This window comes from Mustela putorius, unplaced genomic scaffold, assembly GCF_011764305.1.
Source record: "Mustela putorius furo isolate JIRA1106 unplaced genomic scaffold, ASM1176430v1.1 tig00003988_pilon_pilon_pilon, whole genome shotgun sequence".
Lineage (NCBI taxonomy): Eukaryota > Metazoa > Chordata > Mammalia > Carnivora > Mustelidae > Mustela > Mustela putorius.
This window is the reverse complement of record NW_025422127.1, coordinates 14,076,283-14,092,504: the sequence shown is the minus strand read 5'-3', so window position 1 is coordinate 14,092,504 and position 16,222 is coordinate 14,076,283. Positions and strand designations below refer to the sequence as shown.

General features: G+C 44.6%; 2 protein-coding genes across 9 annotated transcripts in view; both read left to right on the top strand.

The window, feature by feature from the left end:
* The first annotated feature begins 36 nt into the window (after window positions 1-36).
* On the top strand, window positions 37-7,527 carry RHNO1 (RAD9-HUS1-RAD1 interacting nuclear orphan 1). 3 transcript variants are annotated; one of them, XM_045071816.1, is made up of 3 exons: window positions 37-177; window positions 4,727-4,936; window positions 6,656-7,527. In XM_045071816.1, exons 2-3 carry the CDS (start codon window positions 4,811-4,813, stop codon window positions 7,253-7,255), a joined length of 726 nt encoding a protein of 241 aa, XP_044927751.1. In that variant the 5' UTR covers window positions 37-177; window positions 4,727-4,810; the 3' UTR covers window positions 7,256-7,527. The 3 variants fall into 3 exon arrangements, with proteins under 3 accessions (XP_044927751.1, XP_044927749.1, XP_044927750.1); XM_045071814.1 differs by having other exon boundaries at window positions 40-177; window positions 4,727-4,978; XM_045071815.1 differs by lacking the exon at window positions 37-177 and adding an exon at window positions 1,831-2,079 and having other exon boundaries at window positions 4,727-4,978.
* A 1,556-nt stretch (window positions 7,528-9,083) lies between these two features.
* Window positions 9,084-16,222, top strand: part of TULP3 (TUB like protein 3) — a 65,695-nt gene continuing 58,556 nt past the window's right edge. For 3 of the 6 annotated variants that reach the window (XR_006604270.1, XR_006604269.1, XM_045071693.1), the window contains exon 1: window positions 9,084-9,215. Coding sequence is in view for 1 of the 6 variants with exons in the window: in XM_045071693.1 (XP_044927628.1) it covers window positions 9,175-9,215 (41 nt within the window). In the remaining 5 variants the exon portion in view is untranslated. Of the gene's footprint in view, window positions 9,216-10,932; window positions 11,012-16,222 lie in introns of all 6 variants that reach the window. The other 3 variants (XM_045071695.1, XM_045071694.1, XM_045071696.1) reach the window with 3 other exon arrangements.

The following is a 16,222-nucleotide window of genomic DNA, read 5'->3' as shown; positions in this document are numbered from 1 at the left end:
GGGGGTGGGGTCGGGCACCGGAGCTTTCAGTTTGTTCCGCTGTTTGAAATTGGCGCCGGCGGAGCGTTGCGGTCACGTGACGGAGCGTCGCCAATCGGCGGCCGTCCTTGTCTCAGCGTTCCGGGCTCGAAAGCCGCTGCGGCCCTGGGGAGCGGCGGCCGGGACGCCGCCGGGCGGGTAAGGCGGGCAGGCGGCCGGCTCGTGGGGAGGGGGGCGGCCGGGGGCGGCCTGGAGGGCGCAGGAGGGGCCCCCGCGGCGGGGGGCGGCCGGGCCGGCGGGGGCGGCGGGGAGACGGCGCTGCCCGGGCCGGGGCCCTCAGCCTGCGCTCCCTCGCGCGTTCCGGGTCGCTGTCCTGCGCCCGCCCCCCGGCGCCACTCTTCCCGCCTCTCTCGCGGTCCTCCGGCCCTTTCAAAGCCTCCCGGGTTTGACTTCCCTCCTGGGGGGAAACGACTCCTTGCCCAGCCGACGAACAATCGTCTGGCCGCCTCGACTAGTCAACCGGCGTGTCATCTTGTTTAAGCTTCCTCCATCTTAAAGAAAACTCCACGCCATGATAATACTTGATTAACTTGGGCGACACATTTTGTTGAGCACCTACTATGTGCCAGGCCCAGCTAGGATAACAGTGGTAGTAGGGGAGGTTCTTTCTTTACCCCGTATACAGTCTGACGGGAAGAGAGGAGACAACAGCCATTTCTGAAGAATCGAATTAAGCAAGAGGAGAATTATAGCTGTGAAGGGATAAATTAGAGAGGTCATTGATGACTGAGTATCTACGATAAGATTTTGCCTTCGGTAGGTCAGGAAAGGATTTTCTGAGCTTTTCTGAGATGGTGTGCAAAGGCTGTGTGGCAGGAAGAAAATTGGGGGTGTACAAAGACTGAAGAATAGCGCAGGAGCCAGGGCTGAGAGACCTGAACAGAGTGTGGTGTGAGACGAAGCTGGAGCTCGAGGAAATAGGATCTTAGCCATAACTGAGGGAATTTGGGCCTTATCCAGAAATCAGAAATTTTAAGCTGTGAGTCAAGATCAGATTTGCATTTTTAAAAGCTTCCCCTGCAGGGGGTGCTGGAGTGGATTAGGGTAGACCCGTTTAGGCTACTGCAGTACTCCAGATCAGGACTGTTGGAACTTCAAAGGTGGTGGGGAGAGAAAGAGCAATGAGTGAGAGGCAAAAGGGGCATTATTGAAGACATGCTTAAGAGGTAAGATTGTCAGGGCTTGATGATGTTGGATGGGGACAGAGGTGGGACAAGTCAAGTTTTCTGGCTGCGTAACTAGATGAATGATAATACCATACCCCGAGCAAGGGCCTTGGAAGATAATCACCTGTGGAGCGGGTGCAGGGGAGATGATAATTAATTCAGTTTTAAATATATTGAGTTATGGGGCACCTGGGTGGCTCAGTGGGTTAAGCCTCTGCCTTCTGCTCAGGTTGTGATCTCAGGGTCCAGGAATTGAGCCCCGCATCGGGCCCTCTGCTCAGCAGGGAGCCTGTTCCCACCCCCTCTTACTCCCCCCCTCGCCTGTCTCTCTGCCTACTTGTGATGTCCATCTGTCAAATAAAGAAATAAAATCTATAAATTTGTTGAGTTTGAGGGCACCTGGGTGGCTTTGTTAAGTGTCTGCCTTTGGCTTGGGTCTTGATCCTGGGTTACAGGATCGATCCCTTCATCTGACTCCCTGCTCAGCAGGGAGTCTGTAACCTCTCCCGATGCTTGTGTGCTTTCTCTCTCTCTGTCAAATAAGTAAAAAAATAAAACCTTAAAAAGGAAAAAAAAGATATTTAGAGTCAACTGGAAAATTTAAAATATATAAATAAGTTGAATTTCAGCTGTATTTGAGACAGCTAGTTGGTATCAAGTAGGCAGTGGGTATGTGGGTACTGAGTGTAGAGAATTCTAAGCTGAGCGTATAAATACTTAAGTCATCCACTTGTAGTTGTGAGCCGATAATTGCCTATGAAAGGTGTGTAAAGTAAGAAGAGCTCCAAAACACAGCCAGACGGAAAGGTTTTAGAGAGTAAACAGGACTGACCTGCGACTGTGGCATGAAGAGAATGGATGCAGATATATATAGGTTTGTATGTTCGGTATCTGGAAAGTGAGAGTATTTTCTTTGGTGTCTCTTGCATTCTTTGTGGAGCAGGAAGTAAGGTCATTTGTTAAGAGGGATGGGGAGTTTTAAGGTTTTAAGAAAGTGGAAATATCTTAAGATAATCTGCAGATAATGAGTTGATGAAGGAAACATAGTAGGATTACTGCCGAGCAATGTCAGGTCTATTGGAGGCTGGCTAATGTCAACACTTTGACTGGAGTCATTGCTATTGCTGTCCTCTCTCCACGGGACTCCTGCAGCAGCCCTTTAACCGGGTGCCCTGCTTCCTTTCTCCACGCCTGCTCTCCCAACCCACCTGTTCTTACAGACTGTCTGAAGCTATCATTGTAAAATATAAATGTCGCTTCCCTGTCCAGAGCCTTGCCGTGGCTTCCTGTCACACCAAGAATAATTAAGTCCAGAGTCCTTCACCTTGCCTGTGAAGCCCTGTGTCACTTGAACTGGTTCTCCTCTTCTCTCCTTTCTTCATTTCAGGTCTTTGCACAAATATCACTTTTTCAGTCGCCCTCCCTGACAACCCTGTCTAAAAGAACAGAGTTGGGTCAACCCCTTATCCTGTTTGGTTTTTCTCCATAGACACTTCCCAGCTAGGATGTCAGCACCATGAGGGCAGGGATTTCATTTTGTTCTCTGGTTTATATTTCCAGCCCCAGGAACAGGGCCTAGCACTGTCGGCACTCAGTAAGTGTTGGTTGAATGGCTGAATGAACAAACAAACAGCTGGGTGTATTACCTGTGTTCTCCCTAAAAATGTTAGTTCCTGAGTTTTGTCCTTTCTTTTTCCTTTACCTGTATGTCCGCTGCCTAGTGACATAAGTAACATAAGACTATGTTACTTTTTATTGTTGACTGACTGAATGAGTCATGAATGTGTGGTGGGACCCATCTGCCCTGTTGGGGGACTTTGCTAGATGCTCAGCTGCACCTCCCATGCAACTCTCTGTTGCATGCAGACTTCTCTCCCACGCTTCCACTGATGAAGCTCTTACTAAAGTCGATCTGGTTACTAGATCTGGCCACTTTTTTCAGACTTTTTATTACTCCATAGGCCTGTTGATCCTGCTTCTGTGTCTAGTCCCCATTTCCACTGACATAGCCCAGATTCAGGCCTGATCATTTCTCACTTAAGTAACCTCCTAAAACCTGACCCCCTACTTCCACAGTACTCCCTCTCCTTCCACACTGTTGCCAGGATGACCTATCTAAAAGACAAAAACAACTAATTATGACATTTATGAAACAATTGAAAATTTGAACAGGTCTAGATATTTGATAATACATTTTTTAATTTGTCAAAGAGAGCACAAGCAGGGGGAGTGGCAGGCAGAGGAAGAAGCAGGCTCCCCGCTGAGCAAGGAGCCCTATGCGGGACTTGATCCCAGGACCCTGGGGTCATGACCTGAGCCAAAGGTAGAAGCTTAACCCACTGAGCTACCCAGACATCCCTGGATATTTGATAATATTAAGGAATAAATATATACACATACATATATATATATATAAAATTAATGGAGATGATATAATGGTTGGCAATATCATCTTCATAATACAGGAGTAGAGGAAGTGGATGAAGGGTGTGATGGATCCAGATGGCTATGGGTTGATGATCATTGCAGCTGGGTGATGGGTACATGGGGGCTCATATTATTCATCCTCCTTTTGTGTATGTTCAAAATTATCTGAAGAGAAAGTTAAAAAAAACAAACCAAGTGTGATCACATCGTTCTGCTTGAAAATCCTCAGCAACTACTTAGGCTAGAGTCCAAACACGCATGGCACACCTGCTTTTTCTTTTACTTTTCTTTTTTTTTTTTTTTAAGATTTTATTTATTCAGTTGAGAGAGAGAGAGAGAAAGAGAGCACACAAGCAGGGGGAGAGGCAGAGGCAGAAGGAGAAACAGGGTCCCCTCTGAGAGCCGGATGTGGGGTTCGATCCCAGGACCTGGAGATCATGACCTGAGCCGAAGGCAGCCACCTAACCATCTGAGCAACTCTCCGGCACCCCACACCTGCTTCTTCTGACTTGACCCTGACACGGGTCCAGCCTCTGAGGTCTTGCATCTGACTTTGCCTATGCTGTGTCCTGCTTCATGGAGTCTATGATACCTTTAATTCACGGTCTTGTCTCCGGGCCTCTGTATGTGCTGTTCCTCAGCCTGGAGGCTTTCCCTAGCCCTTCTGTACTAGGTCACGTATTACCCTCTGTAGAAGGCCTCCCCTACAGTACGTGGAAGCATTCTTTATCATAATCTTCTATCTCTCTCTGCTAGCCTCTCAGTTCTTTGAAGACAGGCACAATCTTACCTTTGTGTCCCTACAAGCACTTGGCACTTGATAAATAATCATAGAATCAATGGTTATGCATCTTTAAATTCCCAACACCCAGCATGGCATCCAACACACGCTGGATCAGTGTGCACTGAATGAACGTTGTTGAACGGGAACTCCTGTGTTTTTACTTTGGTGGTCGTGGGGATAGGAAGCTGTGCTCCCTGCAGTGTGGAGGTAGGGGTGGTAGTTGATAGAACTGGTTGACAGAGGATGAGCAAAAGCTGGGGACGTAATCCTCAGAATTGTCCCCCACCTTTTGTTTTTTCCCCCTCTGCAGGCATGGGTTGGAATCGGAGCCTGAACTCCGACCTGACTACAACCAGCATCATGCGGTTACTAACTGCTCTTCATTCACCTATTGATGCCTCCCAGAAAAAAACGCCGCCAGCATTCCCAGAAAGGCCAGCTGCTATTCCAAGAACCACCACTGGAGGGCCCCAAACACCACTATGGCTCTCCCCAGCTTACCATCACCCACACGAGACAGGTGCCCAGCAAGCCCATTGACCATAACACCATCACTACCTGGGTAGGCCATGGAATTCTTACTTTGACTTTTGCTTGGTTAGGCTTTTCAGAATGCTGCCACTTCTGCCCCTTAAGCCAGGGCCTCCAAAGGTTCCTGGGGGCTGGGATAAGGAGGCAATGTATTCTTTTTGTTATCAGCCATCTTTGTATATTTTCTTTTCTTTTTAAAGATTTTGTTTATTTATTTGACAGAGAGAGAGATCACAAGTAGGCAGAGAGGCAGGCAGAGAGAGGGAATAGGGGAAGCAGGGTCCCCACTGAGCAGAGAGCCTGACAAGGGGCTTAATCCCAGGACCCTACGACCATGACCTGAGCCAAAGGCAGAGGCTCAATCCACTGAGCCACCCCGGTGCCCTGTATATTTTCTAAGTTCAAGCTGAGGCAAAAGCTGCTTGGAGTAGGAGTCTTTCCCTCCACATTCTTCTTAAAGAGTTCAGTATAAAAGTTTCATTACCCAGTAGGTCACTGAAGCAGCCAGATAAATGGCAGAATGAGTAAAAAATGAGATTGTTCCCCAAGCTTCACTTGAGAGGTAAACTATTTAACTAGGTATGGTATTTACAGTTTAATAGAGTAAACCTGGGAAAAAACCCACAGAAATGACATATTTTGACATGACATATTTTGACATATTTCAAGGCTCTAGGAAGAGAATACAGCTACTGTCAGGGCAGTAGTATAGCCAGAGGGCCAGACAAAAGCATAAACTTCACTTAAGAGTGCTTAATAAATATAGCTTGTTCAGGATTACTTGGAAGAAACAAATACTTGCTTCAGAATTGTAGAAGAAACTGAAATGTTAGAATCCCGTGGGTGAGGAGTGAACATTTAGAGAACTCTTCATGTGTTGGGTGTTTTTTTTTGGTTGTTTTTAATTAATTAATTAATTAATTAATTAATTTGACAGAGAGAGATCACAAGTAGGTAGAGAGCCAGGCAGAGAGAGAGGAAGGGAAGCAGGCTCCCTGCTGAGCAGAGAGCCCGATGTGGGACTCGATCCCAGGACTCTGAGATCATGACCTGAGCCGAAGTCAGTGGCTTAACCCACTGAGCCACCCAGGCGCCCTGTTGTTTTTTTTTTAAAGAAGAGTTGTGTGGGTTTTTTTTTTTTTTAAGTTTATGCAGAGAAGCAGGCTCTCCACTGAGAAGAGAGCCTGATGGGGGCTCAATCCTAGGACACTGAGATCATGACCTGCGCCGAAGGCCGAGCCTTAACCCACTGATCTACCGAGGCACCCCCATGTGTCAGGTCTTAATGCTAGCTGCTTCCCATACATGATCTCATTTCCTATTCTTGAACTCAGCATTCACTCCACTGGGGGCCTTCTTCGTGCCAGGCACTCTGCCAGGTTCTGGGCATCAAAGGTGAGGAAGATTGCTGGTCTCTATCCTCAAAGTTTAAAGATTGTTAAACAAGTTGTGGTGCTATAAAGTAAAGGAGGCATTGTCCCTTTTCTTAAACACAAGGAAGCGGAAAGCCAGAGAGATCGAATTACTTGCCCAAAGCTCATATCACTTTATTTTAGTATCCTTTTAGAGGGATATTTTGTTCTGTGGCCATTACTATAGTGGGCCCCCATTTAGAATTCTGGTCCTTTAGTATAGTTTCCACCCTCAGGTTCCTATTTGATAGCTGGCTTGCCTCACTTCTTTTTGGTTTTTGTTTTTGATCCTTAAGGTATCACCTCAGTTTGATACGACAGCAGAAGGCTGGTTCCCAGTGAACCAGAAGCGTCATCATCGAAACCAGGCAAGACATTCAAGTCGAAAATCCACCACTTCCAAATTCCCACATCTAACATTTGAGAGTCCGCTGCCTTCCTCCGGTTCAGCCGCACTTGGGATGCCCTTGGCCAGGGAATGCCCTGGTCAGTCAGAAAAGCGCATTTCTGGAAGGTCCTTAGTTCCAGTGCTCAGTCCTCAAAGCTATGGGGAAGTGTCAGCACACGTGCTTCAAAACTTACCTTACGTATTCATTCCACCTGATATCCAGACCCCAGAGTCATCATTTGTGAAGGAGGGGCCCGTTTCCCCCAATCAGAGGGAACGTAGCCTTCTGAGCGGCTCCTTCCACACTAGTACTCCCAAGAGCCCAGAGGCTGGGCCTGTTCTAGTTAAAGACACCCCTGAAGAGAAGTATGGGATCAAGGTCACATGGAGGAGACGACGCCACTTGTTTACTTACCTCAGGGAGAGAGGGAAGCTGAACAAAAACCAGTTCCTTGTGAAGAACTCACTGGATTCCTCAGACTCCAGCAGTCTTGAGAAATTTTCATGAAGTTACTAAAGTACTTTTCTGGCTCGCAGAAGAGTACATTAGGAGAATAAAACGGAAATAAAACCAATAACCTCAATAGAAAAAAGATGTCTTAACCAGAATTTTGGAGTCATAAGGGAATTCAATTCCCAGATTTGCTTTTTAAAATATCTTTCCCTAGAAAGTTTTTAGTGTCAGAAACAGTTCATATTTTTCTTACATTAACTGTTTAAAATTTTAAAGTATCTTGTAACTATTTAAAATGTATGTAAATAAATGGTTGCAGAAAGGTTTTAGAGACCCCTGCTTCTGATTACCAATCACTCAGCAATACTGCCTTCTCCACAAAAGGTCTGTCTTCATTGTTTTTTAAAAACCACTAATTAATCCTCTAATCACCTCATTCAAACTAATTCATTCCACATTTTTGAGTACAATCTCTGTGTCAGGCTCAGCAGCAGCTTCCTTTATGATATGATGGGTAGGGAAACATTAAAGCAAACTCTGCAACTTTGTAGCTGAGCTGTCCCCTCTGCAACCTTGCTCCTCTGCTCAAAGGCCAAGGTGAGGAAAGGCAGCAAGCCCTAACTGAATACAATGGGGTCAGGGGTCATAAAGGGGATGTAGATAAGTTGCTTAGGTTTGCCGTATTTTGTTTTTTTTTATTTGCATCCAAACTAATCTGTAAATATCAAATAGGATGGGAAAATGATTTCTTGAAATGTATGTAATTAAATATGGAAACTTCTCAGAGAAGACTACTTACTGTGACTAGAGCACATCCACCCAGTCCGTTGCCCTTTCACCAATACAGATAACATCTCTTTCAACTGCATCTGTTCAGTTTTAAGCATCTACTCTGTCTGGTTTAGCCGGAGCTAAACAAGCAGGGATTATTCTGTTTATTTCACAGATGGGACTCTGAAGCCCCCATAATCAACTGTGTTTAGGGTCCCCCAGAGAGCGGAGGCTGACACATCAAAGGGATGCTCTGCTCTCCCAGCTTGTGCCAACTTCTGTGCCTCTTAGAAAGGCAAACCAGTGTGGAAACAGCTGACCTCCGAATGCTATAAAGACAACATGCAGTAACTTGTGCCAGGGTGTTTTGTAGGGCTTACAATAATACGTACGTTGGTGGTGAGAAAGGAAGTGGCGACAAGATTTATTGGAAATGAGAGTACATATTTGGATAGGGAATCTCGTGGGATATGGATGTTTGAAGATCATCCACAGAGAGGTAAACGGGAAAGGTTCTTAAAATCTGTAGAATTGATCCAGCAATGCTGTAAAGGCTTGGGCTGGAGTAGGGAAGGCGGAAGGAATTTTGTGCAGTTGGAATGCGATACCAGATAACTATGAAAGATGCATTCAACGGCAATGACTGCTGTAGAGGGTGCAAGTGTGCTTCCCGGAAGGCTCTGGTGTCGGGAGGGCCCGGACTGTGAGGGCGCCGGCAAAGGTCTATGAGTGAGTTCTAACATTACAGACTTCCAGAGAGCGCTGTGGGTGGTCTGTGGGTACAAACGGCGGCGACTCGGGGAGGCCGCTCAGTGGGTGGCGGTTAGGGGGATGGGCCGCTCCTCCGACAAACTGACTTCCACCCCGCTGGGAGCCACCGCGACTGACGCGGACACATCCCTCCGCCCTCCACCCCATCCGGGAGAAGCGCTCGGGGACCCCAGCTTTACCCAGCGCGTCACCCGAGTTCGAGCGCAGGCGCCTTTAACTCCCGGCGCCTCCGCCCCCTAGAAACCCTCCCGCATCGCCGGGCGGCAGCAATAGCCAATGAGGTACGAGCGGTGCGCACGAGGACCAATAGGCAGAGGCAACAGTGCGGGGTGCTGTTGCCAGGGGGCGGGGCCCGGCTTCCTGCCAGGCTTGCCACCCTAGCAGGGGCGTCGGGGGTTCTGGACTTGGTTGCCACTTCCTGAGCCGCGGGGATGGAGGCGTCGCGCTGCCGGCTCGGACCCCGCGGGGACAGGTCCGAGAGGGGTGGTGGCTGGTCTCGTCTCGAGCGGGGCGGAAGGACTGAGTGAGACCATGACGGTCCTCTCTGGGAGCTCTGAAGAGAGGGTGGTGGTCTCGCATCGGGGAGGGAGGGACGGATTTGGCGGCGGGAGGCGAGTTTTGGGTCCCCCGCTTCGCGGTGGAGGGATCCCTTTTTCCCGGTGAGCGGTAGGAGGCAGAGGCTCTGCAGCCCGCACCGAGAGCGGGGACTTTGTGTTCAGGTCCCTGCTTGGGAAACTCTTGGCGTTTTCGTTATGAGCTCGTTATGAGCTCGTCTTGCTCTCTGTGGGCCTCGCTTACTCAAAATGCGTTAGCCGTGCTCCTCGCGCACTGCCCGGCAGGATCATAACTGAGGTGGATGAAGCCCTTCCCGGGGGTGTTGAGGCGGAAGGTTGTGGGTGGTATTTAATCATTTGCTCTAATGCCATTGCTTTTGGCAGGCGGTGCTGAATTCTGGAACGGAGTCCGAGGGCTGAAAGTGCGAAACTAATCTTTCGCTTCTATCTGCTTCATAGTAATTGTCTTTTATTTAGGATTGTTCGTCTTATTTGCAGTGTACCATACCCTTGTTTGCGCCCCTCTTTCCTGCCTCCGCCAGAGGGAGAGTCTGGGAAATAAAACAATCCGAAATCTCAGTCTGTCAATTTCTTGTTAGCTAGGTTAATGGAAAGTTAAGGGGGAGAGGCATGAATTCATTGGCTTCAAACTTCGGCATTGTCGGAGAATTGAACTCATACACGCCAACAGTATTCCCCGCTTTTTATGCCATTACCATGGCAAATAAAGATGTAGCATGTAAGGATTTAGTCTGATATTTAGATTAGTAGATATTTAGACGATTCTAAACAATTTAAAAACGTCACAAGGAGGTGTTGGGCATAGAGAACCCCTGTTTTCCCCTTTCATCACATTTTATTTATGTGATAGCTGCTATCTGAAAGATTTGTTCTCTGCACTTTCTTTTTCTCAAATTGAGAGAAAATAACCCACGTTTACCAGTATAACCATGGAAATGCTAGGAAGACGAAGATAAAATTCAGCGTCTTTGTTGAATTCAGATGGTGTATGTTCAGTGTGGTCATTCAGTAAATTAATTGAATGAATTTATGGCAATAAATTTCTTGGGTACCAGGTATTTGATATATGACTCGTGATTTTTGGGGGGTGGGGTGAGGAATTGACTTTGAAACTGAGACCAGGAGGCAAAGTGGCTTTTAATCTATTGGATCTGAAGTTTAAAGGGATGGTTTTAAAGTTTTCCCCTCTTTTTCTTTAACCTCAAAGGAGAGCGTGAGTCACTTAATGTTTCTACTGCCCTAGGTAATATTAAGTGCCGTTTCTATGACTGTTTAACTCAGTGGTTGCTGAGGAGTGGAAATGTCTCTTCTATTTTGGCTTCAGGTTGTGTGTTTAATGTTTTTGGTGAAATACATTGATACTTTTTTTGGTATTAATACCTTTCGATGTGAAGTATAATATCTGACTTTTAAGTTTCCTGTGATTTTTTTTCCTTTAAATTTTACCATGTTTCCTTTGATTGTTTACCATGAGGAAGATTTCAATGAAGTGGAAAAATTACTAACAAACTTCAATTATTTTTCCTGTTTCTGAAATAGTGGGTGAAAATTGGGGATGGAATTTGAAACATCACTCTCAGGACCTTTGTTGAAGCGAGGCATTTTGTATTATAGATTCCCTGGAGATGACCATGCCTGGCTAGTGCTAGAACTTGAGCTTTCTCTGGCCTTTGTCCCTGATAGAGAATTGAAGGTATGGTGAGAGATTGCTCCATGTGATGTGACCTTGTGACCCAGTTGACTAAGAATGTTCTAGCCTGTGGTTTATCCATGCTTTCTCATTAGGAATAAAAACAGGCATAGTAGCTGGAGCTTATGTATTGTCCAGGCTTGTTCTCCTCTCTCACGTTCTCTCTTTTTGAAGATTTATTTATTTTAGAGAGTGTATGTGCACGCGAGAGTGAGTGAGCACGGGGAGGGGCAGAGGGAGAGAATCCTGAAGTAGACTTCCCACTGAGTTGGATCCCTGGACTGAGACTACGTGACCTGAGCCAAAATCCAAGGGTCAGCCACTTTACCTTCTGCACCAGCCAGGTGTGCCCCTTTCTCTTTTTTGAATGGTTCATCAGGTCAACTAATTGTTGGCAAATAGACTTACCCAGTGCTTAAATATAATCAGAATAACTAATCCATGACTGCAATATGTTTGGCGGATATTAAAAGCTCCTAATAACATCAGACTTGCATGTATTTCTCCAAATGCAGACCTAGAAAGCAGAGACTAATCCTCTGCAGTAAATTTTATTTTTTCTGAGACCCTTCTGTTCCAAGCAGACAGACTCAGACATTTTTTGGAATAGTTTTCATTTCTGACTTCGCTTATTCTTTCCTATGGAAACTCTGCTGTTTTTCCTGCATCTGTGCCCATTGAAAGAAGATGCTAACATTTGTTCTTACTAAGGGGAAATATATGCTTGAATTACTCGGAGGCAGAGTTGAAGTTGCCTTGCTTCTCTGTATTTGAGGACTTTGGGACAAGAAGGGGCCTTGATCATTCCTTTCGTTCTCCTGTTTGAGAAGAGTGGAATTATTATGGCTTCTTTCAAACTAGAATTTCCTGTGCTCTGCTTTTGCTTTATCTCCTCCAAATCCATTCACTAGAAATAAGCCCTTTGTTCTGCTAAATTTATTCTGCCTCATCAGATGTCCTTACTGTCAGAAGTAATGAAGGCTGCAAAATTTTCCTGGCCTGCTTGAGGAAGACGCCATGGCCACATGCTGATTGATGTGCTGTCTTTATTTACTCATTTTAATACCTGTCATGAGGGCTTGATAATGAGGATTGCCATCTCTGTCTCGCTGCCTTAGAACTTCTGCAAAAACATAAATGATGAGTACTGTGTCATGTGAGTCACAGAACCCCTGGAAGACCATGGTTCTGAAGAGGGTTACAGTAATACTTTTATTGTTTATAAGATGGCATTTGCTGTTTTACCACATGGCATTGTGGGAGACACTGGAAACTTCTACTGGGTTCTTGAGTTCTGGTCCCAGCTTTTTTACTCTCTGGCAGTGTGATTTGAGCAGCTCATATACTTTTCTTTTTTAATATATTATTTATTATTTATTTGACAGACAGAGATCACAAGTAGGCAGAGGCAGGCAGAGAGAGAGAGAGAGAGAGAGGAGGAAGCAGGCTCCCTGCTGGGCAGAGAGCCCAATGCGGGGCTCGATCCCAGGACCCCGGGATCATGACCTGAGCCGAAGGCAGAGGCTTTAACCCACTGAGCCACCCAGGTGTCCCAGCTCCTCTACTTTTTTGGCTTTAGTTTTCTTCTCTGGAAAATGAGGGCTTCTTTGGATTCCCTCAGAGATTTATAACAAATTTATAAAATGACATATATTTTAAAATAATGCATGGCTCAAATTTCAAAAGATACAAAATAATATTCAGTGAAAAATATGTCTTGCTGTCTCCGTTCACCTTGTTCATTCATTGATGGACATCCTAGGGGACCTTCCAAAGATATTGTGTTAAATAATCTATAAATTTTCCTTTCCCCCTCCTAAAGTTGATGATTTTAAGTTTTAGGGTAAAATAGAACACTTTTAACCCTACTGTCTACTTTCATCATTGACGAGGTGTTTTTAGAATACAAACTATAGTTCCTGGAAAATTTTTCCTGTAGTAATTAAAGTATAGAAAATAAGACCGTAAGAAGAAAACAAGTATTATTTTTCAGACAGGCTCCTAGAAGAATAAATCTTGGTATTCAGTGTTTCAGGAAAAAACTTCAGTACATCTGTAGTTTGCCTTTGATTTTAGGTTTTAGAATGCAACCAATTTTTCTTTTAAGATTTTGTTTATTTATTTGACAGACAGAGATCACAAGTAGGCAGAGAGGCAGGCAGAGGGCAGGGGGTGGAAGCAGGCTCCTGCTGAGCAGGGAGCCCCTTGGAGGGCTCCATCTCAGGACCCTGAGATCATGACCAGAACCTTAACCCACTGAGCCACCCAGGTGCCTCTAGAATGCAACCAATTTGATAGATAATTGACTTGTTTCACTATTGAAACAGTGTAGGGGGCCTGGGTGACTCAGTCATTAGCGTCTGCCTTTGGCTCATGTCATGATCCCGGGGTCCTGGGATTGAGCCCCGCATCGGGCTCCCTACTCAGTGGGTGGAGGGGGGTGCTGGTCTCCCTCTCCCACTCCCCCTGCTTGTGTTCCCTCTCTCGCTCTGTTTCTCTCTGTCAAATAAATAAATAAAAATCTTAAAAAAAAAAAAAAGGAAGAGTATCATTTTGTTATGGCAATGCCATATGAACTATAGATAAGGTAGAGAGGAGTTTGTTTATTTATTTATTTTTGGCTGAGTAAAGGTCTTAAGTGTGCTGTTTTAAAAGGGAAAATCTAAAAAAAAAAAAAAAATGAAAGGCAAAATCTGAGGGGCGCTTGGGTGGGTCAGTGGCTTGGGCCTCTGCCTTTGGCTCAGGTCATGATCTCAGGGTCCTGGGATCGAGACCCATGTTGGGCTCTCTGCTCTGAGGGGAGCCTGTTTCCCCACCCCCCCACCCTGCCTGCCTCTCTGCCCACTTGTGATCTCTCTCTCTCTCTTTCTCTCTGTCAAATAAATACATACATACATCTTTAAAAAAAAGAAAAGGGAATATCTGTGAAGATAAAATGTTCGGTAATAAGGCTTACGTTTGAGTATCCTTTGCTGCCCTCATAGCATGTCACTAATTTGATCTCTCTTGAGCTTCATACATCCAAAGAAAGCAGGGCTGGTATTGTGATCTTCATGTTATAGATGGGGAAGTTAAGAATGAGAAAGGATATGATATACCTAAGGTCACATGACAAGTAAGTGATGCAGTCAAAAGTAAAATTCAGAAGTAAAATCCAGGCTTTTGATTTCTAGTCTCCACTTCCGCCCCCCACCCCCTGATCATGTATTATCAAAATATCTATTCCAAATATTCTGGATGCCATTTTTACAAATAAATGATGACAGTGGGTACTGATTACATTCTAATTGTTTTTAGCATGAGCAATTGAAGAAATCAGACATTTTAGTGAAGTATTAATTTCCTCCAATGGAAAGGGAGTGGAAATATTTCCTTGGTATTGTTAGGCAAACAAATGCACTTTCATCTTTATCCAAGAACTAGAAGGAGAGTAAGAAATATTCCTGAAGAGAGAAATGTAACCCTGAGGAAAGGAGAATCAGGCAAAAGGCAGAATGAACTTAGATTCTGAGTAACATTCATTTTACATCCAGAAGAAATGAATTCTTTGACTTCTGACTCAAATTATACATTTAAAATAACCTTTCTGTTTGGTTCATTCAAAAAGGATGTTTTTGCTTTTACTCTGTGGAACATGCAAATGAAGAGGGTTTCACTCTAATTTTTCTTGCTGCATTATTTGGGGCCAAATGAATGATTCAATCAGTTACCAACTTTTCCTTCTCATTGCCTCTCTCCCCGCAAACAATTTCTCCTTCTTTCTGAAGAAAAGAAATAGACCCACTAAATGGACCTCTTGGGAAATGGATTTTCATTCCCTGGTTTCAATTAAGTTAGTTGCAGATTGTGGCAGTCATTCAAGTAGAAAAGGGCTGAGCCTAGAATACTAACATTTGTCCTCAGATGAAGAAGGATAGGTTTCAAAGGAGTCTTTTCTGGCAGTTCTAATTTGATCTTCCTATGCCTTTTCCCAGGAGCAGCGTTCTGAGCTAGCCAGAGGTGTTCTTGGCATCTCAGTGCATGTGAAAACATAGCCTTCTAGGACTGACATTTGGGACTGGGACAAAGTAACTCTGTTTGTCAGTTGACTTAGAGGAAATTACTTTAGTAATAGCTATTGCCCACTTATGACACCAGAATCAGTCCAGACGGTGAAACCTGATGACTCCTTTTCACTATATACAACTAACCAACTTCTCTCATGGGTTTCTTCAGAATCCACTCACTGGCTTAGAAATTCTGCTACCTAAAAATACCAAATGAATGGGCATCCTGACTGAAAAGATTCTTGGCAGACTTGTTGAAATACCATAGTAGTGCAGTTCCAGACTGCTGACTGCTGGAGTGTGTGTGGTCAGTGGTGCAGGTTAGCATGCTAAGTTGTTTCACTTTTTGGCTATTTTTAATAATGCTGCTGCGGACATTAGTATCCAGGTCTTTGTGTGCACATATATTTTCATTTCTTTTGCATATATACCTAAGTGGAGTTACTGGGTCATATGGTCACTCTTGTATCTTACAACTTGAGGAACAGCAGGCTTGTTTTCCAAAATGGCTGCAACATTTTACATTCCCTGCAGCCAGGTGCTGGGCTTCCTTTTTCTACCTCCTCGTCATTACTTGTTATTGTCTGTCTTTTTGATCATAGTCTCAATGTGAATGTGATGTGAAATAGCATCTTACTGTGCTTTTGATTGCATTCCCTTAATGATGAATAATTGAGCTTTGTTATATGCTTATTGATTATTCCTATATTTTTAGAGAAATATCCATTCATTTACTTTGCATTGTAATTGTTTTGGGTTGCCATTTTATTACTTAGTTGTAGGAGTTCTTTATAAGTTCTTTATAAGTCTTCTGGTACAATTCCCTATCAGAGAAATGATTTATAGATACTGTCTCTGTCGGTAGGTTGCCTTTGCACTTTCTCGATGGTGCCTTTTGAAGTGCAGATGTATTTTATTTTGATATAGTCCAATTTATTAGTTTTTATTTTTATCTCTTTTGTTTTTGGTGTTGCACCTAAGCAATCATTGCCTAATCCAGGTTTATAAAATTTGGTCAGATGTGTTTTTCTAAGGTTTTTAAGCCTTGTATTTAGGTCTTTGATTCATTTTGTGTATGCTGTGAGGTAGGGGTCCAAATTCATCCTTTTTGCATGTGGATATCCGGAACCATTTGTTGATAAAACTATTTTGAACCTATTTTTAAAAC